This window comes from Scatophagus argus, chromosome 2, assembly GCF_020382885.2.
Source record: "Scatophagus argus isolate fScaArg1 chromosome 2, fScaArg1.pri, whole genome shotgun sequence".
Classification (NCBI taxonomy): domain Eukaryota; kingdom Metazoa; phylum Chordata; class Actinopteri; family Scatophagidae; genus Scatophagus; species Scatophagus argus.
In genome coordinates, this window is record NC_058494.1 from 17,399,005 (window position 1) to 17,426,507 (window position 27,503).

Below are 27,503 nucleotides of genomic sequence, written 5' to 3' on the forward strand. Positions count from 1 at the left end.
AATATTCTTCATTATTGAATTCAATTACACATTTCTGAGTTGTAAACACCATTTGACATCAAAGTCATTGACTTGGATTTTCTGACTTGGTGCCTTAAAAAGCAGACAAAAATGGATATGTCACACAAGCCAAAGTCCAGGTTATTACACTCCAATAAAGCAGTATTGTTACTGTATTATAAAAATATACATCTTTCTCATTTCTCCCATCCATCTTCCATATTGTGTTATTGTCACTGTATGCAGGTACTAATTGTAAATGGTGTGTTATATAATCATTTTATAGATTATTTAAAGGATTTTTCCATTTTGTACTTAAAATGCAGTGATTAAAGATGTTTTCCACTGCTTAATGATATCATTAAGAGTTGAATCATCACCAGAGTTCAGTTTTCTCCATTCATCATAAACTGTTATATGTTTCCAAACTTAACTACATCAAGGCCTGCATTATAGAACATTTTAGCTAATAACAATAAATGTCATCATTTGACTTAAATTTACAATTTAAGCATTCTGATAAACTGTAATTAACTCTTGTTTTTCTACAATTTATTCTTTTGGGGAACTTTAAAAGGAATAGTTCACCCTGAAACTGAAATTTAATTATTTTTTTACCTATCGGCATAGCGGTGGAAAGTTGGGTGAATTTTCTTCGTCCACTTCTTGAGCTTCACAATAAAACAACAATTGCAGCAGCATTCACATAAACAACTGAAGAGCAGCCGGGGACTCGTTTTAAAATGTATGGTGAAAAAAAATTATATCTATAATAATATAATAGTCTTTGAAGGCCGCTGAGATTGGTTGATTTGAAAGCATTTTATTTAGACCTTTTATAAGCTGAAGCCTTTTTGTTATTGTTGCACAATTTAAAAGAGCCCAGATTCTTCAATTTTTTTTTTCAAGAGAATGCTGCAATACCGTTTTGTTGTGAAACAGAAATGTTTTGAGGCCAAGAAACTTGACTTAACCTTCCACTGGCATTGGTGAGTAGATAATGACTGAACTTTTTTGAATGAATTTTTTCTTCTCAAGTAAGGCCTACTCCTGTACTGGTAGCCAGCCAATCACAGGGCTGACACAAAAAGACAGACAATCACACACCTAGTGGCAGCGTAGAGTAGCAAATGAACCTAATGTGCATGTTTTTGGAACTGTGGGAGGAAGAAAACCAAGGCACAGGGAGAACATGCGAACTCCAAACAGAAGGGAGCAGATCCAGACTTGAACCCAGAACCCTCTTGCTGTGAGGCAACAGTGCTAGCCACTTCATCACTGTGCCGTCTGATGCAGGTTCAAACCAACTAAATTTTCTGCGACCTGTACCATTACAACTCATGAAAAAAGTTCTTTTTCTCCTAACTTTTCCTGAGCAGGCTTGCTGACACAGTTCAAGTTTCTTTTTCAATAGTTAACTAACTGCAATCCAGTTGTATTAAAGTAAAAAAAAAAACACAGCAGCAGCTAATGCCACCAGAAGGAAAACCTTAGCCTCCTTTACATCTTACACAGGAGTCAAACCAAAGCGCAGTACAGCTGCTTGGCAACTTCACTGCGAGAAGGAACTTCTGAGCCTCTAAACAAATAAGCTTTCTGTTCCACTGTCAGTCATTATGTTAATTCACTAATGCAGATTAAAAAGTAATTGTTAACAGTGTGTACACAGAATAATCTGCCTTGGCCGACTGCTGTGGAGCAGATAAGAATAGGCTGCAGAGATGTCCAGTGTAGGGCATTATATGCTCCATTACACACTTTTGTTCCTAGTGTGTTTATTTAAAAAGATTCCGCAGGAGCACGACAGACTCTAACCTTATCTTCCCCTTTCATTTCCCTTCATTCGGTCGAATTTCACCTTGTGTGCAGTAATGAGGTGTTAATTTAACCTATAGCTTTTACGTGGCACTTGGAGGTTTGTCTTAATTAGAGGCTAACCTGAAACTTTACTCAGAATATTTACACAGGCTGCATGTTTACAACCTGAGATATCAGTAGTTATTTTACATTTTAGGCTCCAATTTTCTGTTTTTCCTCAACGTGTGAAACTTAAAATAAGAGAATGCTGATAACAATACCCACATTTTACTTGAAATCTTAGCTGTGCTTTGAGGCTTGAAAAAAGACTACATGAATAATGAAAATTAGGGATGTCATTGTGGAATTGTGGTCTAAAAGGCATTTGAAAGTATTAAAAAAAAGACTTTCCCAGAGGCCCAGTTAACATCATTATTCATCCAAAAAAGTAAAAAAAATATTAAGATTTTTTTCCCCCAATAATACAAGACAAAAAAAGCAGTGAATCTTCATCTAACTAAAAGGCCTAAAAGGTAAAATTCACCCACGTGTCGTCAAAAAATATGTTGTTCTTGAAGCTTGGTGAGGAACTACTGTAGCTGGAAAGCTAACCACCATCGTGCAGCAAGCCAGAAACATTTGAGCAGTCAGTAATATATATAGGTGGATGGGCTCCTTACTCCATCCTGGCATTTTGTTCAGGACTGTACATCATTTGAATCAGTTAAGAGTTCAAATCATTCTAAATGACAGTTACCAAGCTTGAGTGCAAATCATTCCTTTTTTGCGAAACAGATCACACTCTGACCGAGGTGGTTAAATAAAAATGGTGCAACACAATGCCCTCCATTTTGGACCCAAACCTGAGCACCGACCAGATGGCTTGCTATTGGTCAACAAAGTGAATTTGTTGAGGTCACCTATGGAATCCCCTCAAGGTGTCTCCATTTTGAAAGTTGGTGTGACCAGGTTTTAGAATTATTAATCGACTATTCAAATTTATTTCAAGTTAATCTTTTGATCAGCTAGTTGATTAATTTTTTTATGCTCTTTAAGTTTTTTTTAACAATATAAAGGCATGACTAAAACCACATACTATGATTATTCAAGTCAACTGAAAAAACCTCTATGGTATAAAAACACCTTCATGTTTAACTCCTCTCCTAGAAATTAATTCTGTACACACAAAATGTAACTGGCAAAGGTTGTGCTGCAATTCTTGTAAACATCATGTCTGCTCAACATGTGATACCTTCTGGAACCCGTCTGTTCTCTTACACATGTCAAATTTTATGCTCATGTTACTTCAAAAGGCAAAAACCTGGAGAGCTCAGTCTATAATGAGACCGCATCTGTTTGATGAACGTGTCATATGAAAGCATAGAAAAAAAACACAGCAGGAAAATGATATGAGAAACATTTCTTATTCAAGTGGACAGCCAGTGAAATGAGCGAATATGCATTACAGAGGGAGTACAACAGAATGAACAGAATGAATCGCATCACCAAAGTTAGCATCCTGCCGTCAGCTGTCGACATTGTGTGGAGGAAGAAAAAAACATCTTTAAAGCATTTACATTGTGTACAATGAGCTCTTTAGGATACCATTAAGACACTATGTTTTATTTCTTTCGTTATGTGCAAGGTACAAGATCATGGCAGAAATTACAATATAAACACTGGATGTGCGTTTTGCGGTTGAAATTATCAGGGTTAACATACACTGTAGGGCATATCCACCTCCAGAATCAGGCTGTTCATCTCAATTTCGGGGCAGGAGGTAAAAGGTCGGGTGCCTTCTCGGACAATTTACAACATCTTCCTCTTCTCAAACTCCTACAGGGATGGACAACAGAGAAGAAGACGACACAATGTGAAATGAAGTGAGACAGACAGAAGTGAATGATTTATTCATGCAGAATTCACACAGCTCTGTTTTGATCCTGTGTATCAGATCTGCTGTTGAGGCGGGGAAACAGAGGCGGCTGGAGATTTGGAGAGCCTGTTGTTTTTCCTGGAGAGTGCAAATCATGTAGCGTTGTACGTGTCGCTAAGTTCCAGCTGTCAGCATTAAAACAGCTCACTTCCTGTGATTGATAGCAGCGACACATCGGCAAAGATCTGATTGATGTGAGGTTACAGTCGCTGTGTTTATCAGCACAGTCCAACCAATGTGACTACAAATGAGAGAGCATTATGATGGCCATTAAAAAGGATGTAGCTATTTACATATTCAATTTGGAAAATATCACACAAACCGTGGGGTGATAAAATATGTTGTTCTGAGAATTTTTCATTCCACAGGGGGAAAGTAACTTAATGCAAACGTCATTTATCAGGTCTACAGAACACACAAGTACTCATGCACATGTTGGCCCATTCCTCTGTGGTTTGTGGATACTTGAAGGTCTACTGCCACCTTGAGGAGAAAATATGTTCATGTTTCTGAAATGCATGAGAGGCAACCTCTGCCTTTCCAAGCTCGACTTTCTGAGAAGGACAAAATGAATGAGACGTTTGAGTGGAGGCGTGGATCGAGTTGTGGCCTTGCTCTTTAGATTTTTTTGTTTTACAGGTGAACTGGGTGGAGAAGAGAGTGGCAGACGGTTCAGTAATCAGGGACAAAGTGCTGGTGGAAATGAGAGGACAACAAAAAGGTAATAGGATGGAAAGAGTGACAAAGCAAAAGGAGGAGGAGGGCAATCATGACATAAGCAAACACATTCTTTGTTGGCCCGAGGTGCCAGACAGTAACTCAAGGGTACGAGACAGGAATCACAGCACAGAGGTAAAAGCAGAGTTGTTTGTGACAGAGAGGGAGGGGGGAAAAAAAAAACAGACTTTTTGTGTGACACAAACTCACAGACATTTGACAAGAGAAGAGCGAAAGGAGGAGCAAAATGAGAAAACTAGAGGTTGCCATTTAAAAAAGATGGCTGAAAATACATCTGGGTCGAACCTGAGGAAAGACACGACATGAGAGAAAATCAAGGCGTTTTACAGGCCAGGAATGACAACAGCTTTGACTAACCTGGAGCCAGATATTTGAGGCGTGACGTATGGTAAATATGGTGCATGCTCTGCCTTAACTTTGAGAGTTTTGAAATCCATACACAAACAAAAACCTGAGCTTAAACATGTTTGCTTCTGTTTTCCCGGACACATCTGTATACGTACGCAAGCAGACTTCACCGTGAATGTTGAGCCGGATAAGATAATACTATCTGATGTTTGGGAGCTGCAGATATTTTGTAAACAAGGATAAAGGTCATAATTATTCTACCATGCATATGAATTAAGTCCTTCTCAGATAAACATAAGTTTTTGTCTTTATATCTTGTCCTTGCACCAGAGTCACTGAAAATTCATATCTTCTCCACAGATTGAGAATTTCCCCACTGCGGGACTAATAAAGGTTTATCTCATCTTGGATATCTTACTGTGAGCGATGCGTGTGTCCCGCATGAACAAAATCAGAACAGTTATTGTTACTTCACTCAGGAAATTTTGCATTTGTGTTTTTTGGCCTTGCTTTTCTCACTGTTTTGAATAGGGTTTAGCTGGACAGAAATGGTCCACCGCTCAGAGTTTAGCAGCATCTAGATCAGACTCTGATGACAGTTGTGTGGTTGTTTGCTAATGTTACCAGTACTGTCCATCCGATATTACCAAACCACACCCGCTAAGTCCTGAAGAAGCATAATACCTGAGTGCTAAAACTCTTAATAAATAACTAAAGATGCTATGCTAGAGTTAGTATTCAAGGATGAGCACAGCATACAGCCATTTGGAACATGAACAAATGAATGAATGTACAGTCTAGACAGTAAGGTCACTTAGTTCAGCTTGTTATGTTTTTTACGAGAAATCAATACACTGCAGGTTGATGTACAATTCATAAACCTCAAATAAACAGGTTTTAATCACTTGGTTTTGAGACTCATTCAGGTCAGTGACAGCGGAGATGCTCTCCGCCTCCCAGAGCACCTGTGACTGGGGACATTTTGGCTCCTGCCTCCCCCCCAAAAAGCTTTATGTCTATTTGCTTCTCTTACTTGTTAACATTTCGATTACAGCGGTTAATGAAATGAACAGAGATGTATGAACACAATGTGTGGCAAATGAGCAACCACGTTGCACGTTTTTCATCATTACACACAATGATTATGAATTAAACTTTGCAGGGAGGGGGAAAGGTGTATAAATCCATATCCCCGTGCAAAAGTGTCAGCAGTGCTAATGAAAGTATAAGATGATGAATGGGTGTAATACATGCTTTCACTTTTTATACATCTTGTTAGCAGAGCTTCCCTAGAGATAAACTGAAATAAAGAAGCACTGCTGCCAACTCAGCCACTGTCAACATGCGTTTATTAATTTCAGCTCTGTCGTCTGCCCTTCTTTACTGCAAATCAAAAGTTCAGTTTCAACTTGCTACTCCTGCTGTTACTGCTCCCAGAAAACCTTGCAACTGCTCACCGAAGGAGGATGGTGCATCAGCATCACAAGATAGCAAAAGAGGAGTATTATGACAGCATTTTGTTACCTCCTAATTAGCTATGCTGAGTATCAGTTTTAATTAGCTTGCTTACTCATCTGTATTAAGCAAATGTGACCTCAGTATTTGTTTAGTTTACTTTTTATTACCTATTTGTGTCAATTTCAGCAGTTTGTGCTCAATATGTCATTGAGCACACATATTCTGATTTGCCTTTTTCTAATTAACTGAAATATTTTCTTGAATGTTTATATACTTCTCACACCAAGACTGTGTTGCATTTTATTTTGGCAGAAACAAGCTAAAGATAAATACTGAAACCAGGACAAAGAAAACAGACGCATGTTAGAAAGACATGAGAAGAGACTGATGAAGAGGCCCCAACAAGGGAAAATATGAGTCTAATACACTTGGGATTGTGTTTTAAAGGTGAGCAAAACATTACTTTCAGAAAGGTACTGTGCAAATAAAAGTTCCTTTCATAAATACATATGAGAGGGATGCATGATATTATCAGCACGCCATTAGTATTTGTCAATAAAGGTTTTAAAATAAAATATCAGTATCGGTCCAAAATGAACCTTTCAGTTGATATGACCAACAAGATCTGCATTTGCCAATGGGCCATCAAGATAAGAGAAGGCATACAAATAAGTTAATTCCAAAGCAGGAAAAAGAAAAAAAAAACACATAAATTGATATGGGACTAAATCAAACATGTCAAACTGCCATCACATTTAAGTATGAGGAATAAGTACTCACATCTTCAGCCCTAGTAAAACATGGAAATGCTCCATTAAAAGATATGTCCTGCATGAAGCATCTTGCTTAGGCTAAAGTATGTTTTTCACATTATCAGCATTAAATATGAAAAGTAAATGTTCTCATTAGAGGCAGAAATGCTCTTCTCAAAGCATAATGTAATCATGTAAAGTAATATCTTGCTGGAACAAAGGACTCACCTTGAAAATAGTGCTGCCCAGTTGGGCAGGGGACATGCTGACTACAACTCCAGCTGACTGGAGGGCTGCAATCTTCTCTTTGGCTCCACCCTTTCCACCAGCGATGATGGCACCGGCGTGGCCCATCCTACGGCCAGGAGGAGCAGTTAGCCCAGCGATGAAGGACACCACTGGCTTTGCATTAGCACCCTGGATGTAGATGAGAGGGAGAGAGAAAGACAAACATGAGCAAGCATAACATGAAGTTAAAATGGGCAGAAAGGGAGACAAAGCTCCAAAGAGAGTGTGAGGATGTGAGTACAGAAGAGAGCAAAGCAAGCTGGGGGTGGTTGGATGGTACTAAAATAGAGAGAATTAGTTTTCTGCACCTGCATTTTATTCATTCATTAGATATTAAACACCCCATGTCCTCACATTACAGAGGCCCCATGGTAACACGCTTGTCTAACCAGCCATCTCTGTCTCAGCCTGCATTATTAAAACAAAGGGTCAATCAAGCCATTTAATTGCATGGATTGGTGTATGACCAGATAGGGGCTCAGGCTCCTGCCATTTTATATCATCTCATTTCTGGGATGGTAATTAGTCATGCAGGCACTGATTAGCTCAGCGCCTGTCTATGCTGCTTGCTCACTGATGGATGTTACGTTCAACAGTTAAGATCATTTCCAAGGTGAAGAGAGCTAATATTTCATCTTCAGCAATAACATCATAACCAGCAAAAGGGACGGAGTGCGTGTGTGTGCGTACATACAGCAGCTAATATTTCATACTTAAGAATAACAACATAATTGTAGAGGACAGCTTTGTGCAGACGCGCATGCATACACACACACACACACACACACACACACACGTCCTGTGCTTTCAACAAAGGCTGTGGCTCATCTGGCAGACTGCTTTCAGAGAGTGAATGTGACATGTTCAAGAGCCAAAGCAATACAGCGAGGTCCTTCAAAGACACCCACGCCTAATGCCATTTCAGCTCCTGATCCAGACCTGACACTGGCAGGAACAAGATGGCAGCCACTAATATAAACTGGAGATGACTTTCAATAATTAATACTAGCAGGATGTATATCAGCCAGGGACATGTTGAGGACCTTGGCTAGAGATGCACCAGTAATGAGACATCAACACTTGCACATTTAGCAGGGAAATGAAGAGAGAGGGAACATCACTTTTAAGTGCTCTAAATATGTTACAAGCATCTGTTCCGTTCACTGGTAAAAAAAGAAAAAAAGTAAATAAATAAATAAAAATAGAAAAATGTAAGCACGAAACAAATTAGTAACGAACCCCGACTCAGTAGTCAGAAGTCAAATCACGTCTTGAATAAACAAACCACCCTCATGTGAACCAAGTCTTAAATCTACCTCAAACGAAAGGGGTTTAATTACTCTATTAATCCCTGCCTCCCTGGATACTAAGTAGTTACAATGCATAGAGGCAGGGGAGTCATGCTATCATTCACTTTACCCGTCTTTTGTCTTCCACTGTTAGCAGTTCAGATATATTACCTTAATTATGCAACCGAGAAGGTAGTTCCCCCATCCCTGTGTGTGTGCTAACCTGACTACAGAAAGGTTTTTTGTTTTTTTTTGTTTTTTTTTCCCCTCTCCAAGGCAAGGAACTGTATTTGCAGACTGAGACACTTATACGCCCCTATAAACATGACAGGTATGTATGAATAAAGCTGGCATGTGCACAGACACGTGGGGCTCGCCAACACTTCTCTAACTTAAGTCTTCCTCCAGACTACACGCTCGTGTTGTTCAGCGCCGTTTCCAAAGAATTAAAGGGGTTTAGCTAAGCTCAGCGGAGACAAGCTTGGCTGAAATTGAAAAAAATAAATAAACAAATCAAAAACAGTAAACCTCTGTGGTAGCTTAGGTGCCAAATACTCTGACCTATTTGAAATGCATGAAGCAAATTGTAATATGGTTATTCTATGTAGTCTATTTCTGACTTCAGAAAGCCCGTGAGACTCTGTCATTGATAGACAGAGCTTTGATACAGGTGACTTTTAAGACCATATTATGCTGGCAGACACTGATGAAGACTGAACCTTGAAATATGCCCACCGTCATAAGATCTGACAGCAGAACCGAGTGGGAGGCATGAGGTTGTTTTCTTGAATTTTACAGAATTAAGGCGTCAGGAGATAAACAGTCTGCGGCAAGTCAGCTGTTAACACTGATGGATACTGAAATCAATACTTCCTTCACCTTTTGAGAAAATGCGTGTTTTTCAAATAGGAGTTCGATATATTTAATGGAGCATGACGCAAATCAATCATGACACTGGACCTTTAATTTCACTGAGCAGTTGGCACTTAAATGTGGCCAGTGTGGCAGAATTTGTCAAGTTAATGCGAAATGCAACGACTTAAAAAAAAAAATCCAAAATAAACAAAATGATTCCTAGTTAACATCTTCCTATGAGTGATAGTGATGGTGTCATACATGATCACACAGTATAATGCCCAAGTTTTGTTCATTTCACAAGACACGTCTGTCTCTGCTTTAGTGTCCGAGCTCTTCTCGCTGGTCTCGAGCAGTCGGGGCTCGGATGGAGATATCTGAACCAAAATCTCATTTTGTTTCCCATCATTCACTAAGTCTGACTTTGAACGATGAAGCAAATTAGCTGTGTTTTTGAGTGTTCAATTCTAACACATCAGAAGTGTTGCACAATAATTACTGGACTAATAAATTAACGGCCCGATGATTGAAAAGTTATTCCTATCGCTTATCGGCAAATCATGAAATGATTATTGATTAAAATAAATAATAAATTCACATACAGATACACATAAGAAGCCAAAGCAGCTTCATCTACACACTCCAATACATTAGATGGCAGCCTGCACCTCTTAAAGCTGATTTAGTTCCTGCTAACATACAAAGAAAACAGAAGGAGAAGAAGAAGTGCAGCACTCGGTTGTCAAACTGCTGCACCTAAGTAGAGCCACGAAGAGCCATGGAGACCAGAATGCCAAACATGCCAATGAAACAAGAATGAGCTATGAGTGCAGTCAAGAAAATACAAGCTGATCATTGTGATGAACAAAACAGATTTTTTCTTTCTGAATTTGTCCCCTAAAAGCCAAAGAAAGTTTTCCATCAAGCACAAGTGAGCAACATTCTTAAGGTTTTCTTATTGCAGTTCAAGGCTTCAATTTCATATCACAGCTAACATGCAGAAAGGTTTCACTTTACAATGATCTTACGAAGAAGCTCACAAACTGAATAAATCTTACCTGTCAACCAATTTAGGTCCTCACTATTTTGCAGTCTTTATTTTGGCTGAGCTCACCTGCTGCCCCTTTCCAGGAAGACTGTGCTTCACATTAAAACATCATTTGCATAAGAGAGCTGCCCCAGGTTAGTGTATTGGTGGTGTGAATTTAAATGTATTCAAAACAAGCAACATTTAGTTTAGCTCCAAACTAAAATCAATCCATCCAAACATCTTTGTGCTCTTCTCTGCTATTAAAATAAGGGTCCAAATACACTATTTTATGTATGATGTTCTACACAACTAACTTTCCACATTAGATCTGCGGCTTACTCCCACGCTCTGCCGGGCTTTTTCGTGCCTGTGTTTCATTTGAACCGTCCCTCGCTGTCAACACTCTGGGTGATTGGGCGGGTGAGGTGGGGGGTGGTGCTTGTACTTTATTTGTTGAGTGAGAGAAGTTATTCTCCTGAGACACCAACGGGAGATTTGCATGCATTAGAGCAGCCAAGGGCGAATCAAGTCCATTTCTCAGCTCAAGAGCTCCATAAGCACGTACACATACACAGAAACAAACACACACTCACACAGAGCGCTCAATAAGCGTCGGCTGCCCGCCAAACAGCTGACTGCTCATGTAAGCCCAGCCAGTTACTTTATTATATTAATTTTAGATTTTAATGAAATAGTTTTGATTAACAGGTTGCAATTCGCTATGTGTGTATATTTTATGACTACTAGCCTGTCTGTCTGCATCAGTCCCACTCCCACAGCCTCTATGTGAATGTGTGTGTGCGTGAAAACGGGCATGTGACATATGAGTAATAGGCTATGTCTCAGTCCCGCACTGTAATTTTACAGTTCAAAATGTCCTAGAATGCATTTTATTTTCTTTTATGGCATCGATCAATTATGCAATCTAACGCCAGATGCTTCATATCGCTGTCCCTTGATGCCCCCCTCGTCACTACTTTTTCACACTGGCTGACTGTTCCATATCCTCACGGAAAGATTAAAGTCATCTGCAAGGAGCAAAATGCCAAGTACAGGCCAGCTGAAGTTAAAAATGTCAGTTACAAGTTCTCTGCCATTTGGCTACGTAAGCCAATCGTTACTCACAGCACTTTATCACATGTGGGCATCAGAAAAGGTTCAGTGCTCATCACCACTGCAGATTTCTAGAACATGGCCCATGAATCATTCCCTCATTCCATCTGTCACTCTTTGTCTTTATCATAGGGACACAGAAAACTGAGACTGAAGGCCTGAGGCTGTGACCAGAAAGTAAGGACACTTTCATATAGTTCCACTTTGTTCGAGACTTATGATGGTTTCCAGTTTTTCACTACAGCTGATAGATTTGAAAGGGCACGACTAAGTGCTAATTCAGAAAAGGATGAATTTCTCACAGGCACACATATATCTGTGGAGGTGAAACGCTGTGGCAGAGATATTACAAGAAGAGTGAAGTAAAATAATGGGTGTCTCCAAGTGTTCTTTCCTTACAGAGTTGTGCTGTTTGAGGTACTCTGCTGCATTCTCCTCCGCATTGCCCCCGATTTCTCCGATAAGGATGATGCCCTCTGTCTTGGGATCCTGCAGGAACACCTCTAGACAATCTATGAAATTTGTGCCGTTGAATGGATCCCCGCCAATACCTTGCAGGAGACAAAGCAAACACTAATTGCACACTCAAGACTCAAATGATAATTCCTGTGGATGTTTCAGAAGTACACGGCTGTTGATACGGTCTGATCATCACAACAGTACTAAAGCATGCTGCCCTGCCTGAATTATCTGACAAGAGAACATAATGTTTTTCTGCACTGATATGCAGATATCCAGCATGGTTTCATTTATTCCATATCCAACTCTTGCTCTTTTTACTGGTGATTTTGAATTTAACGTTTAACACCAGCAAACAAAAATTCAGTAGCTTTGTAGAATATTCAGACCCTTTTTGCAACCTTTCAGAAATTATGTTTTAAACTTTTTTTAATTTATTTACGGAAATGTTTTTGCTTAAAATGCAGAATTAATTGTGAAAAAGTAACTTTGAGAGCTGTGGAAACAAGCTCTAAAAACTGACGTCGTATCACCTTTCAAGCAGAAAAAGTAAACTTGTAAGCAAACCTATTTATGAAGAGCAGATGTGGAGCAGTATCACTAACTTGGAGTCATGTTTATAGCAACCTGGAAAACAGAAATCCAACATGTTCTCCCCCTCCAGCTTTGTTGTTTGGTCTCCACCAACTCCTGAGCCAAATTTCTGGCTCTTTAGCTGCTAAATGCTCCACTGTATGGTCACCAGCTAGTCGCTAACTACAGTATGTCTGTCTGTCTGTTGTTCGGTGCTGGGAAGGTAGTGCACAGTGGGTTTATCAGAGTTTTTTGCTGTGTAACAGTGTCTCTAAATGACTGCACGAGAGTGGTGAGAGTGAATCAAAAGAGGTAAGTTGTGGGGCATAAAATCAAAACAATGAACTGCTAAAATGTTGAGGGAAAACAGCATAATCAGGTGATTCTGTGGCTTTGTCATTACAAGCAACTTTCACAAGCATCATGTCATCCATGTTAATGTAAAATATTGATTATAGCTGCTTTCTAACACAATAAAGTATGCAAAATCTTAAGGGGTCTGAGTTCTTTCCATAGCAACTGTAGATGAGCAACTTTTATTTTCAGAAACAGTATTAAACTGGACTGAGGTTAAGCAACATTTTTCAATTTTAATTCAAAGTCACTTCAAAGTTTGTTTTAATGATTTAAGTGCCTCAATCCACTGTTATCTCTGCACAGTGGTTTAATTTTGCCTTTCCGTTCACATCCATGGAACACGAGTTACAAAGCTTTTTCAAATAACAAGGTAGCAATAATGATTTTTTTTAGAAATGATTTCCACAGAAAGTGACAAAAGGATCCATAAAACCACAGGCAAAATCGTCAGAGACAAAGTGTCACCTCAATTCATATCCATACCATAAAAAAAAATCTGGCATCACCAAGAAAAAAATGACATGAATAATAATCAAAGAGGACCACATTACCAGCAACAAAGATGACAGTGATTTTAAATATTGTATTAACTGCAAATTGCTGTAGCCCCTAGGTCATACTCAGACTTAAGAAGTTGCTAGAAGAGCCACCAATAAACCCTCTTAATGAACTCTACAATATTTAATAAGGTTGCAGCACAGGCTTTATGAAGTCTGGCTAGAGGACACTCCATAATTAAAATGTCTAAATAATAATGAAGTCAAGTTGTTTTTCAGCTAATTCTGGTGTCCAACCAGCCCTTAAATATATATTTTCTGCTGGCAGATAAGTTGGACAAAAGAAATTTGTGTTTGTAAAACAGTTCATCTTAAATGTGCAGTTTTGCCAAGAAGTAACAACGCTGGCTATAACGGTATCATTGCGGCATGTCAGGATGGGGACAGTGGAATTAAAACAGAATCAGATAAGCTAGTGAGATACATGTCTGAAGACAGCAAGAGATACTGTTTCATATTGGCTACAAGTTGTGTTACAAAGTGTGTGCCTGTGTTGCTAATCCACAGTGGAAATCAGTAAATCGCAGAAACAAGGCTGTGAAAAATTGAGCGGAAGGAAAGGTAATAACAGGATGGGGAGATAATGAGAAGCTCCACATGTATACTTGGGAAATGTAGAAATTACTGTATTGCCTGCAATTCATAGAGGCATGAACTAAAAAAAGAAGAGGCAGACAAGAAGAATTTGTGAAATTAATTCATTATGAAAGGTGTGGCCTGTTAAAGATACTCACAAAATACTTTAGAACAAGATATGTCTATTCTATCTACCTCAAGTGAGATGCCCCTGTGAGCATGCTGTAATGTAACCTTTAAAGACAAAACATAGAAACAATTTGTACAGTGTCTGTCCTTCAGTCTGAAGACTCGGTCCTGCCAACATTCACAGTGTGGCTCAAACGAGAAGCAGGCATTGATGTTGAGAGCCTGACATAAGGTGACCATCTTGTTTTCAAGCCAAATACAGCACATGTTCTCCTTTCTTATTCTCTGTAAAACGTCATCATTGTCATATTGAAGTGGCCCATGAAGCCATACAGGATCAATTTAAATCCCGACTGCTTGCTTTAACATCGTCAGAACGCTTAACTTAAAGCTGTGCGCTAAATTTAAATTCAGTGTGCCACAGGTCATTGGTAACTTACCGATGCAGAGCGACTGGCCCAGGCCGACTTGCGTAGTTTGGTGCACAGCTTCGTATGTCAGAGTACCCGATCTAGACACAATGCCTGACAGAAAGATTTTTAAAAAGTAAACAAACGGATGAATAAATAAGTGCATAAGTACAGAATGTTGCACCAATAACATGACATAAAGTGCAGCTGTATTCTGTTCAACTTTGGTAGAATGGTTTCATCACGACAGCAAAAACAAACAAGATGGCTATCGCCGTACAGCTTTGTAACAGCTGTTCAGTCTGTGCTTTGGGAACGATGGCAGTCGGATTACTTATAAAGACAGCCTTCCCTTAAAGGTTCACTGGTCAACAACAGCACGCGCTGCTTATCAAGCTGTCAACAGCAGAAGCTCAACCCAGGATATAAATAGAGTTCTGTTAAAAAAATAAATAAAATTTGGGAAGAAAGGTATTAGTATGAACGTTTCTTTGTTTATTTCTAATCCATCACGCTTCAGTCATTTCAAAGCTTGTTGCTGATGCTGTCAGCAAGTGAATCTTTGTTTATACACACACACACACACACACAAGCTGTCATGTGGCAAATATTCTGAAATAAACCATTTAAAAGGCAACTTTTAAATACCCGTTGTGTTGTTTTGTTGGATAAATTACATTATTAAAAATTCAAACAGAGAGATTTTAAGAATTTCCCAGACAAATCAAGAAATCTCACCAATTCTTCCTTTCTTGTGAATGTGGCCTGGCATGATCCCAATCTTGCATTCTCCAGGCTGCCAAAAAAAAAAGTCATTTAAATTCTTAAAATAAAGAATAAATTTTAAAAAAATTAAAGAAGACTTACTATGACATACACACGATTGTCTTTTTACTACTTAGAAAAATAAACTACTTCTGCTCCAACAGTGGAAATGTAGAATAACTAGCTCCCAACCCTTTGAACTCAGCCCCCGCATTTTTCTTTACTGTAGAAAAGTTTGTCTGCACAAAACAAAGTAACTTAATATCTAGCTTTTTTTTTTCTCTGCCATGAACTCATTTCCAATAAACCAGAACAAATTCAATGATTGTTCACTGCAAAAATTCCCATCGCTCCTCATTAATTTCTAAAAGCTTTCTTTCAAATACCATTTTTTCTATACATGAAGACATGGAATAATCAACCCAAATAACTGACAGTACCAAAAAGATGTTGGTTATTTATTATATACTAAAACACAGAAAGAAGACAAACATCAATAGAGATAAATTATGCTTCTTTAAATGATTTTAGTTGCCTTGAATGAAAAAAATAAATAAATAAATAAATAAATCAGTCATCAGTGCATTAAATCTTAACTATGTCTGGATCCTTCACAGGGAGTTTGTACTTTCTGCTCTCTGTCAAAATCACAATGTGTCAGTATATGTGTGTGTGTGTGTGTGTGAGCTTACATTGATGACTCCTGGGCAGTTTGGGCCTATGAGACGGGTGGTGCTCTGGCGCAGCAGCTTATGTTTGACTCTCACCATGTCCTGCTGGGGGATGCCCTCAGTGATGCACACCACCAGAGGAATCTCAGCGTCGACAGCCTCTATGATGGCTGCCGCCGCGAACGGAGGAGGTACATAAATCACGGTGGCATCTGCCCCTGTGCCCTCCTTCGCCTGAGGCAAGGGAAAAAAAGTATTTGGTGGTGTATTAAAAATGAGATTCTAAACTTGTGAAATAGTGCCATCTAATGTTTCTTTAAAAATCATCTGTAGTGCTTCAAAAATCCTCCAGGGGATATCAGATCCATACTACATGTTTCAGTTTGCATTTCCAATAGATTTACAACAGACACTAAAAGGTCATTCTTACCTCCTTGACTGAATTGAAGACAGGCAGGCCGAGATGCGTCTTACCACCCTTGCCAGGGGAAACACCTCCGACTAGCTGGGAGCCATAGTCAAGAGCCTGCTGACTGTGAAACGTTCCCTACAAGGCAAGAGGAGTCAACTGGTATATGAGTGTGTAATGAAGTGGGGTACAGCTGCTTCTGTAGCGTCAGCCTTGAGATATCATTACAGACAGAGAGGAAGGAGGAAATATGCTGCCATCCAGGATTAATCAGCTGTGCGGCAAAGTAAAGGCATGGATACAGAAGTGAGGCTGGGTTCTTCCAAGGGATGCAGCTTCTGGCAAATATATCCAATGAGAAGAAATCGAAATGTTCTTGACAGATGAATAACGATGTAAGCTAAGCTTAATCTGCTTGCAGAGCATTTAAAAAACAAATCAAAAGCAGCTGCTGGATATTCTCCAGCATCGGCTGTAAAATATCTCCCAAGACAGATAGTTTACAAAAACATTTCATAAACTGTCTCTCGCATGCAGGTTAGAGGGAATCCATCGCGACTGAAAGATTGTAATCCTGACATTCATGAAGTCGATTCATTTGCTGCAACCCGGCCAGCAATGTCATGAAATTCGCAATTTTACTTTTCAGAAGTTTTGCTTATCTAATATCTAAACTTCAGAAGATCCTATGTACCAAGTGACATTTCTTACTTACATGCTGATACTGACTCACCCTTATCAATACATTGTCCTAGCTCTATATTAAACCACCATATAGTTGATTGTAATGATAACCTCTTGTATCTCATAAACCCAAAATCAGTTAAAAAAAAAAAAAAAAAAAAAATGTTGTTCAAACCCACAAACATCAAATATGTTAGATGGAATATTTTGACTTGTTGGAAAACTGCATGCACTTTTGGTTGAGCTTTAACTTTTGTGGTTGTCCTGAAGTCGCACATTCGATTGTCAAAATGCAGTTCAGGGTTTGGGTATTTTTAACATCATCATAACAAGCTGATACAGAATACATATGTGCTGTGTGTTTATCAAGAGGGAGCAGAATAAGGTGATTTTTCTAATCTTAAAGATACTCAAATGAGAAAGGGATGAAAACAGGAAATTAAGACATTAATACTTGCAGGGAAAGAGAGGCCTTCCTGTGTTAGTAATCTCTGTTATTACTTGCTGCTCATAGTGTGTTCTCTGGTTGGTATAAATATCACCACCAGGCCCCATTTGAAATGATAAACATGATAGAGCAGCAATAACACTAAAGGGAGTACACTGGTGGAGATAAAATCTTGTGAGCGAATCCCTGTTGTGCTTTCCCAGAAAATTAGTGCACTAAGGCTGTGTTAACTGAATTTCTGCTGAACAAATCCAATCAGTCTGTAGACAGTTAATTATTACTGAAGATGAAGAAACATTGCAGATTAAGTAGCCAGGGGTCATGACTACAAGTGCAAATAAATGACCTACATGTAAAAATTATAACTAGCCTATTAAGAGGTATCTTAAGTTATGAATCAGCATTTTATACCAAACTGTTATATACTCCTTCAACCTGCTAACTTTGCTGTTTTTGCCAGTCATTATTATCGCAAATGTTGGGACAATAAATTTGAAAAACCGCTTGCTTATCAAGCCACAAAGACACCACAATGTGCACTCAATGGCACTTGCTTCATTTCTCATCCTTTTCTAATTACCCGGAGTGTTCACTGGGACTATATTTAACAACCTTTTATTACATAGAAGAGAGAATGGAGGGTGAAAAATGAAACACCCGGAAGGGCAGAGGGGGGACATATAAATCTGTGAAGTCCATGTTTCTGGCTTGTTGAACACGCTTGCCAAGATTTTTACCCTCCCTGACTGAACACATTTCAAAGTGAATCACCCGAGCTTTTGAAAAATAACTGGAAGGATCAACAAACTTCCTAACAAACTTTTTATTATCGACTTAAACAATGACCGAAGGTAGTCATGGGGAAAAGCTAAAGTCAAAGCAAAAAATAAATTTTTTCCAAAACTAGCTGAACTAAAAACAGGAACAGAGTTAATTTACAGGCTTTTAAAGCAAAGAAAAAATTCCTGCAACATCTGCACTACAGGGAAATTACAACAGTATCAACTGTTCCAGGTCTAAACAGATCATGGTGACCATGAATCTCTTTTACACTTTGCCTGAAACTGTTTCATAATCATACTTAATGTTTATTTAATTCTTACAATGTTGTACCTAACTAGATTTGTCATTCAGTTTTTCATGCTTGTAGTTCTATGAATTTTACTTATGTCTACTCCGTCTATACACCCAGTACACGTGTGGGAGACGGACATGAACTCCTTCAGTTGTGACAGTCTTGCAGGACGTTTTGTTACTCTAGTTTTTCCTTATCTGACTTGGAGGATTTTAAAGATTTTTAAAGAGGTAAACTTGTGAATTGAACGATATAAATAAATTTTACTTCACATATTTGACACACTTTATGTAGCTGAGTAAATACCTGGACCACAGTTAAACCAAGGTGGAAACAAACTAAAAGTATTAACTATGGTTGGAATTAAAAAAAATCTACCTCTCTGGTGATCTTACTCACACTTCCTTAGACAAAAGAATGAGGAATTGTGTTTTAGAGAGTATGTGTGTATTAAGGAAAAACTAAGATTTCACAACAAGATTACAGTAAACTAATCTGATGTGAAGCAATAATGAAAAAAAAGTGTCAATGGCAGCAAGTTGATGGTACAAACCTGCTTCCCTGTGAAACCTTGGCAGATGACCTTGGTGCTCTTGTTGATGTAGAGGTTCTTTCTTGTTCCTGTATAACAGTGCCTGACTCCACTCTGCTGCACTGAAGGCAGAAAGAAAAGGGGGGCAACACAGACAGGTTTTAGGTGCCAGATAAACACACATTTCAATATTAAGTACTGTTCCATGCACGTGCTTTAACTAAGGTGTGGAAATACACCAGGATGAGTGGTTGTTTAAAAATGATTTGAAGGTGGAGAAAACTCAACAAAACCTCTCTTTTCACAGTGAATAGTAAGAACCTTTTTACATTTTTTTCCAAGATCTGCAACAATGTCAGCTTTTCTTCTGACTTGACAGTTGACTTTTGCTGCATCAACAAACCACAAACATTCTTAATTTTATAAAATACACTCACTAAAATACACTTTTTGAATTAGAGGCGGCATCTTATGCTATGAAGCACCAACCAGATATGGAAATGTAACATGAACAAGTCATGTCTAAATACACTGACTGGAACTGGGCTCCAGAGTGTGACTTTTTTTGGTCACATGTTATTTTGTAACAGTATGGTAGGAATTCATGTAGCTACATCCTCCAAGTGTGACTATATACAAGTTCACTGGTATAATTGTTGCAGAGAATTTGTAATTGCTGACTAAAAAAAACAAAACAAACTAAAATAACTGCTTTGTTTATACGCTAACTGAGTCTTGTAGAGCAGACATAATATTCATCCACATCATAGTACAAGAATATGTAGATAAGCAGGCTACAGAGGAAATCAAATTTTAATCTGTGTTTTATACACTGTCATTACAACAAACGACTATATGTGTTGTGACAGAGCTGTAGGGACAAACCAACAGAGAACTGTCACCAGTTTTGAATATTTTAGATTCTTAGCTCAGTGTTTTGCTCTTCCAGTTCACATGTTTACTGTATGATTCATTTCAGTGCCGTATTATGTACTCTGTTTCCAGCAGCTGCAGACAGCTGTTTCCAAGGCCCAAGTCTGCTGTATCAGGTAGCAAGACATATTCAGGTCGAAGCACAAGTGAGAAGGCTCTATTAAGTTTTATATCTACTGTGAGACAACTGATTTGACAAATACTACATGTGTTACATAACAACCTTATCTGACAGGTGAAATTAGCAACTTGCTGCACAATACAGAAACTCACTGTGAGCTAGCGCAGACACAGTAACTGGTTAGACAGACCTTTCAACTGAACCGCATCATGGTTTCACAGATATGAAATCATTGCTGCTTATGTACTAATCAATTTTTCAGGGAGTGAATCTGTTTGTGAATACACATGCATGTTTTACTGTTCACATTTGATTGGGATCAAAAATGCAAAAGTAAATTCAGATTTTTTAAACATCTATGTGATAGACGGGCTGTGATCGACATCTTAACAGCTTAGACAAAAAATGTTTATAAAATCTATTATTTAGAGATAAAAAGAATTGATGACTGATCCATTTGTCTATTTACAAACAGTTCCAATATAATTCTAGGTTGCTGTGAACTTGGGGTCTTTTTTGACTACGGTACTTTCTGACATTAAATAAAAGTAGTAAAAAATAAAAAGTAAAAACATATCATGTCATTAGTTGCATTCTGATGATTATTAAACAAGACTTCTTTCAGATTTTGCTCCATAAACCGATACAACACTGTTGCCTCTATGAATCAAGGGGGACACTGAAAGGTACACTTCCAAATGACTGCAGCTTTTCAGTGAACTAGTCTGACAAACAAACTCTAAATTAATTCATTTTAAAGCTTGAGAAAAATGAGAAAAACTCATTGTATGGACTTTTGGGGAAACAACTTCATCTGCATCTGATTTTATTAAAAGCCTTGACAAGATTGCATGTTTCCTTTTCACATACGGCACATCAAAACACAGGCCTCTGACTAGACTAACTGACATAAACCACCAGCATTAACCCTTCTGACTGAACTTTGGTCTTCTGTCAGTGCCTCAGTAAGACACAACTTATCACCAACTATGTACAAAGTTCAGTTGCTCAGCTGAGATTACTGTCCTAACAGTGAGACACCTACTAAACAAGCTGCATATTAAAAATCAAGCTATGCCCAACTGCGGTCTTGTCAGGGAATCGTCTAAAACAACTTTTAATGTCAGATCTCTGCAATGCTAAGAGCTGCAAGCATGCAGGCTCCAGACTGACTGAACAGCTAATTCAGCCGCTTCCACTGCTGGATGAAAACTAAGCATGAGCTGCTCAGTCAGAACAACTTGAGCAGACTGAGTGGATACGCTACATTTAGTCAAGAGGGCATGAAAGGTCAAAGATCAAAACTGGCCTGAGAACAGGCTGGCAGGAGGTTAAAGTTAGATTTCAGCTGGACCTTAGCGAAAAGCTAGCTAGTTAGCTGTCTGGCTAACTGTCACTGAGCTATAACAACATAGGCGGTTAGTAGGCTAAAGTGGCTAACGACCCACGAAGCTACCTGACAGCCAACCAAGGGGAAACTTGCTAGCCACAGTGCAAGGCTGAGGAAGACTGCAAAGCTCAGGTAACGTACTGCACAGTGCAAATGGGTATACTTCTGTTACAGAAATGAAACTGTCAAACATATGAAGTGATTTAAATTAAAAATTACTAAAATACTTACAAAGCAGCCTGGCAAACAACCTGCTGTGAGACATCTTCGGTCATTCACCAATGACACCGGAGGCTAGGGACCTGGCTCACGCATTTTGGGTGACTACAAATATCTCCATCAAATCTGTATATTTAAATAAAATTGAAAACATTTTATTATTTTGCAATAAACATCGTGCTTTGTGAATTTGTCTATACCTGACTGACACTGCTTTTCTTCTTTGGCTATGAGCCCATTAAAAAAAAAAGAAATGCCGTTATTAAAATTATTGCAGGCGAAATAGTGGGCAGCTTCAAGTCACTATGATTTCTGGGTAGTGTAGTTCTCCTCATGGTGTGCGAAAGAAGCCGTGTTCACACCAGAGGGCGCATCAACCCCTTGAATACATTCAGTGAATGTCACCCTGGCTGCTCTTAACTAAAACCACAGGCCTAAAAATAAAAAGGTGAAGCTTGAAGGTTATTTTAACAGACTGAGTATGACAGACTCTGACGCTTGACAAAGCTGGATTCTTTCATATTAGCCTTACATAACGTCATGTGCCGTAGCCCACCCTTTGTAACTTGGCAATGGTGAGAAATACGAGGGACAAAGGTTGTTGTATTCCTGTTCTGGGATGCAGGGTCTATGGATGTTTACAATTTAGCAAAGTTCCTGCAACACTAATAATAAAAATTGTGTCAAAAATGCCAAACAGGTTGGTCAAATATAACGCTGCCTTTAGGTACACCTCCAATATTTCTTGATATGGTTTATAATCTGAACACTTAAAGTGTAACCATATCTATTCCTACGAAACAGTAATCAAAAGATTGCAGAAAAGTGACTTTAATAACATTATCTTTCAATAGCACACGTTGTCACAAGCTGTCCTTGTAGTTAAGTATGATGTATCATACTAAAAAATGTCTATTAACCTATTTTACCTCTTTGAAAAGCGAACTTTACGAGGGGCACCTGAAATAGACAGAAACCACCTTCATCACGCTAAATTCAAGTTGTCCAATCAGAAGCCACCAACTCTTCCAATGCTGATTGGTTACGAGCTCTACCGTCACACGTCGTTGTTACGTTTATTCACGAAAACAATAACGCACTATCTTCGGTTGTTTCCAACGTTCACAGATTGAGGCTACGTACCGGTGACAAGCTGCGCTCAGAAATGAACGCAATGACATGAACGAACCCCAGGAACTGTTTAAGCCAAACAGAAAACCTACCACATTGTACAAATCAAGATGGTTTTAGAAAGTATTTCAAGGATAATAAAAGTCCAGCTTCCAGCTTACCTCAAGAGGCTTCCGCTTCCGGAGACAATCGGCGGGTTTGCAAGGTTAACAGGTAACGAGCTGCAGCTGTGTTGCACTTCTGTCCTGTGAACATGACTTTTAAAGTAGTCGGGGACACTTTTCAGTGTCGTTAGTGTTAGTGTCTTTTCATAACGTTAGCTCCCTACCTTTAGCTACGCTGCAAACGAAAACCCAGTCACAGTCATGATGTGGATTGCATAAATGTTATTTTACTTGGCTCTTTGTTGTCATGAGTAACGTCGTGGTCCCTCTTAAAAAAGAAATACTCTGCACAGTTAAGTTTGGCGGAACGTTGATAACCGTAAAGTGGCAATGAGTTTCGCTATGATTCCAGCCTCTCAAATGTGAAGATTTTCTGCTTTTTCTTTCTATCTTAAGTTGTAGTAGATTGAATTGAAGTTTTGGACTGCTGGTCAGATATAAACGTGGCCTTTGAAGATTTCACTTTTGGCTGTGGTAAAATTGTGATTTTCAGTGTTTCCTGATGATTAACCAAAACTTTGTTAGATTAAAAAAAAATGGCAATAATTGATAGTTTGATCGATAATCTGTAATCAACAGTGGCTTCCCATCGGGGTTATTTTGAATTATTTTGAATACATTAAATAAACATCAATACATCAGTCTCTAATGCCGTACAAATCCAATACTGTGGGTTGCTATCTGCAACTGTACTCACCTTATTGAGTGGACTGGGTATTCAGCTATTTTCCACATTAAATACAGTGACTTAACTGATGTTATCATCAAATGCAGTGTTTCTGTGATCAGAAACACCAAATTTTTAATGCTGACTTTGTGTTTCACACTCAGAAAGACATTCACGATTAATTCCCTGCAGCGACGCATGCATCTCCATGGACTATTTGTGACAATGCAGTCTGGAAACTATTTATCTATTTTATATTTTATTTTATCAGTTAAATTGAGAACACAAAGGCTGATTCACTAACTTATTTGCAACTCTTCAACAACAACGAAACTCATACATACACTGTAAATAAACAATAAAGGAAAGTGAGCCAAGTGCAGCAGAGGTTTAGAGAACCAGGGAACATCCACTTCAGCCTGACCTCTTGGCCCTCACAGACCTTTGGAAAGTGTCAAATGTAGCCTAAAAATAGCTCAAGAAGGAAAGTAGAAAAGTTGAGGTTGTCCTGCATCACTCAAATGCTTTTGTGACAAATGACACGCCAGAAACGCAACAACATGGATGTACATTGTAGTCGCTGTGGTGCTTAGTTCTCATGGATAACCTTACCGCTATTGGCTTTTCAGTTAAATGTTAAAGCGAAGCTAAAACCTGTTTCTGAAGCTGCGATTTTTAAATGAGCAGTTTAGTCAGTCAGTGCATATTAGACGATGAAAGATTTAGAAGTGTTCCTACATGTGTGAAATATAATTCCTTAAACAGATTAAGGATTACCACTGTCCCATTAGGCACCAAAATCCTTTTATTGAAAGTATTTTAATTGCCATAAGGGTATTAGGAGAATTTCTGGAGTATAACATGTAGTTAAGACATAACTGCAGTTAATCCCCGCTGTGCTTCAGTTGTCTGTCCTCTCCCTGCATCGTGGACCGAACGATGAGCTTCTCCCCTGACTGCTGCTTGTGTGAAACAATACTTTAGCGATACCTTTTTTTTTTTTTTTAAAGTGATCATGATACTCTCACCTGTTACTGTTTACCTACTGAATGTTACGGGTGTTTTTTGAACAGTACACAACTTTCCCAGTCTTTTATGTACATGTCAGCAAAGTATCACATTCAGTGTCTCTACGTTTTTGGATTTGGGGTTGTCGTACATCTTCACAAAGACTTAAATATTAGTTGTACTGCACCAAACCAACAAATGCAGCTCTATTTGTAGTTGTTTTTTAACATGCCTGTTCATGCTGGATGGCAAGGAATGATTGACAGTCTTTTCAAAATTCTGATTGAATTAGCTTTGGTGTGTCGTGATCAAAGTCTGGAGTCTGGATCATTTTCCGAACTGTGAACTGGCTTTGCAAAGTGAAGTAGAGCTTCAACTAATGGTTATTTTCAGTTATCTTCTGGATTGATAATTTTGTCTGTAAAATAGAGAATAATCCTCATCACAGTTCCATAAAGCCAAGGGTAAAGTTTTCAAAGTGCTTATTATTATTATTATTAGTATTAGTCAGAAACAGTGAGAAACCTGCATATCACAATGACAAGCAGCAAATCCTCACATTAGACAAGCTGGGTCTTGTTTGGAAGATGACTCAAATGATTAAATGGCAATCAAAATAGCTGCTGATTAATTTTCTGTCAGTCAGTGTGTAAAATGCATGTAATGTGTCTGCAGTGTCTGAGTGGCTCCGGTTGCTGCCTCTCTTGGGTATCCTGGCGCTGCTGGGCTATCTGACCATTCGCCCGTTCCTGCCGAAGAAGAAGAAGCAGAGGGACAGCCTGATCAACCTGAAGATTCAGAAGGAGAACCCAAAAGTGGTCAACGAGATAGACATCGAGGACCTGAACAGCGCAAATGTGTGTTACTGTCGCTGCTGGCGCTCCAAAACTGTGAGTTCACTGGTTATTTTCAGACCTCTTTAACACTCAGGGAGGTATCACAGTTAACTGGCATATTCCTGTTTGTCACACAGGCTGCTAAATGAGGTTCACTTACTTCCTTAATTATAGTTTATACTTTTATTGTTTAAGCCAATATGTTATTAATGTGCTTTTTCTTTGGTCAGGATAATCAGCTAATATGAAGTTTTTTCCTATTTTAGTTTCCTGTTTGTGACAAGTCACACTTAAAGCACAATGAGCTAACTGGAGACAACGTGGGACCGCTCATACTCAAAAAGAAGATACTGTAATCAACCACTGATGGGTGTTTTCCTTCCACCTCGCCAGCTTGTAGCTTTCATTTCTCAACAGTTTGTAGTTTGTCTGTTCTTCTTTCTTCACGAGAAACATTGGTCTCACCTTGGTGTCATGTTAACGTTTGTCAGAAAGATTAACTTCCAGCCTTTATTTTAAATGACCTTAACATCAAATTTTTCATATTGTGTTTTTTTTCTTTTTTTTTCATTTTTCACTTTTGCAGGTAACAGACCAGCTTAAATGCAGTTTTAGTCAGTTAATTGATCTTTGGGACCACTTTCAGGGGACGACTTGAAACTTTATTGTGGCTTTCAGTAATCTGAACCCATTAGAGGAAAAGTTTTTACCCATTTAAATGGTTGTTCAGATGAAGTACGTAATACTCGTCCACCGCGTAATACACATTTTGTACTGTAGTCCTCATTTTGGAGAAGTTTTTTAACAACAAGCCTTTGTTAGCATTGCTTCTCCATATTTCTCTGTCTGCCAAATATTAACTTTCAGGATGTGAAATATTCTCTTCTAAGTTATTGTGTGTATGGGAGGCCACTTGTTATTCTTCAGATGTATTTTGTTCAGAGCCTTTAAACATTAGTGTTTTACATTTTTGTATTTAACTTTGTTGCTTACAAACATTTCAGACCTCTGCACCATTGAATAATACAAAGTTACATAGTTTAACCTCGCTGCCCTACTGAGGTTTGTTGACGTAATTTCTGCAGCATGCCTTTTTTTTTTGTTGTCGTTTGTTTTGTTTTGTTTTTTAACTAACCTCTGCTTTGTCATGGTGGCTGTATATAGTTGACTTCCTGCTGGATTATTTCTTTTTTAATTCTTCAATAATATTTCATACATAAATGGTCCTCATTTCCACATTTGTACTTTCTTGATGCCTAAGAATGACTGTGTGTTTATGAAACGTTTTTCAGAAATTGCTGGAATTTATTCATTCTTCACTTAAAAAGGGGAGAGCTGCTTCTTCATACTTTTCTTTGACTGTCATGATTGGAGAAACACTTCACGTGCCCTTGAGTTGAAGTTTGAGATTCTAAATCAATGATGAGGTAACTGGAGAAATCACTTGTGTGCTACGCGTTTTTCAAGTAAAACTTCAGGGTCATATCTCTACGAGAGTACACCGTTTTAGACACTTCTGTCAATATAGCCTCAAAAATAGATAAAAAATCAAAGATGTCACAACTTACAGAATATTGCCATATATGCCAGAGCCACCAAGCTAATGTGGCTAAAAAAGTAGCAACAGTAAAGGGCTAATAAGCAAAATTAGACATGAAGTCAAATTGTTAAACTTGTTGAATAGTAGTAATTTAAGCTATCACTGTACAACTACAGCAAAGAGACAGGCAATTCTTGTTATTTTTATTTAAATAATTTATTGTTCAAAGCTTATTTGGTAAAAAA

General features: G+C 38.5%; 2 protein-coding genes across 2 annotated transcripts; one reads left to right on the top strand and one right to left on the bottom strand.

Annotated features, from left to right (window-relative positions):
- Window positions 1-3,202: 3,202 nt before the first annotated feature.
- suclg1 (succinate-CoA ligase GDP/ADP-forming subunit alph) lies at window positions 3,203-23,223 on the bottom strand. Its single transcript, XM_046414664.1, has 10 exons — window positions 23,205-23,223; window positions 21,925-22,038; window positions 19,271-19,371; window positions 16,532-16,648; window positions 16,123-16,335; window positions 15,404-15,461; window positions 14,696-14,779; window positions 12,004-12,155; window positions 7,258-7,446; window positions 3,203-3,633 (listed from the first exon to the last, which is right to left on the bottom strand). The coding sequence occupies exons 2-10, from the start codon at window positions 21,956-21,958 to the stop codon at window positions 3,607-3,609; spliced, it is 975 nt and encodes a 324-aa protein (XP_046270620.1). The 5' UTR covers window positions 21,959-22,038; window positions 23,205-23,223; the 3' UTR covers window positions 3,203-3,606.
- Window positions 22,998-26,954, top strand: cisd2 (CDGSH iron sulfur domain 2). Its single transcript, XM_046414698.1, has 3 exons — window positions 22,998-23,256; window positions 25,558-25,772; window positions 25,985-26,954. The coding sequence occupies exons 1-3, from the start codon at window positions 23,154-23,156 to the stop codon at window positions 26,072-26,074; spliced, it is 408 nt and encodes a 135-aa protein (XP_046270654.1). The 5' UTR covers window positions 22,998-23,153; the 3' UTR covers window positions 26,075-26,954.
- Window positions 26,955-27,503: the final 549 nt, after the last annotated feature.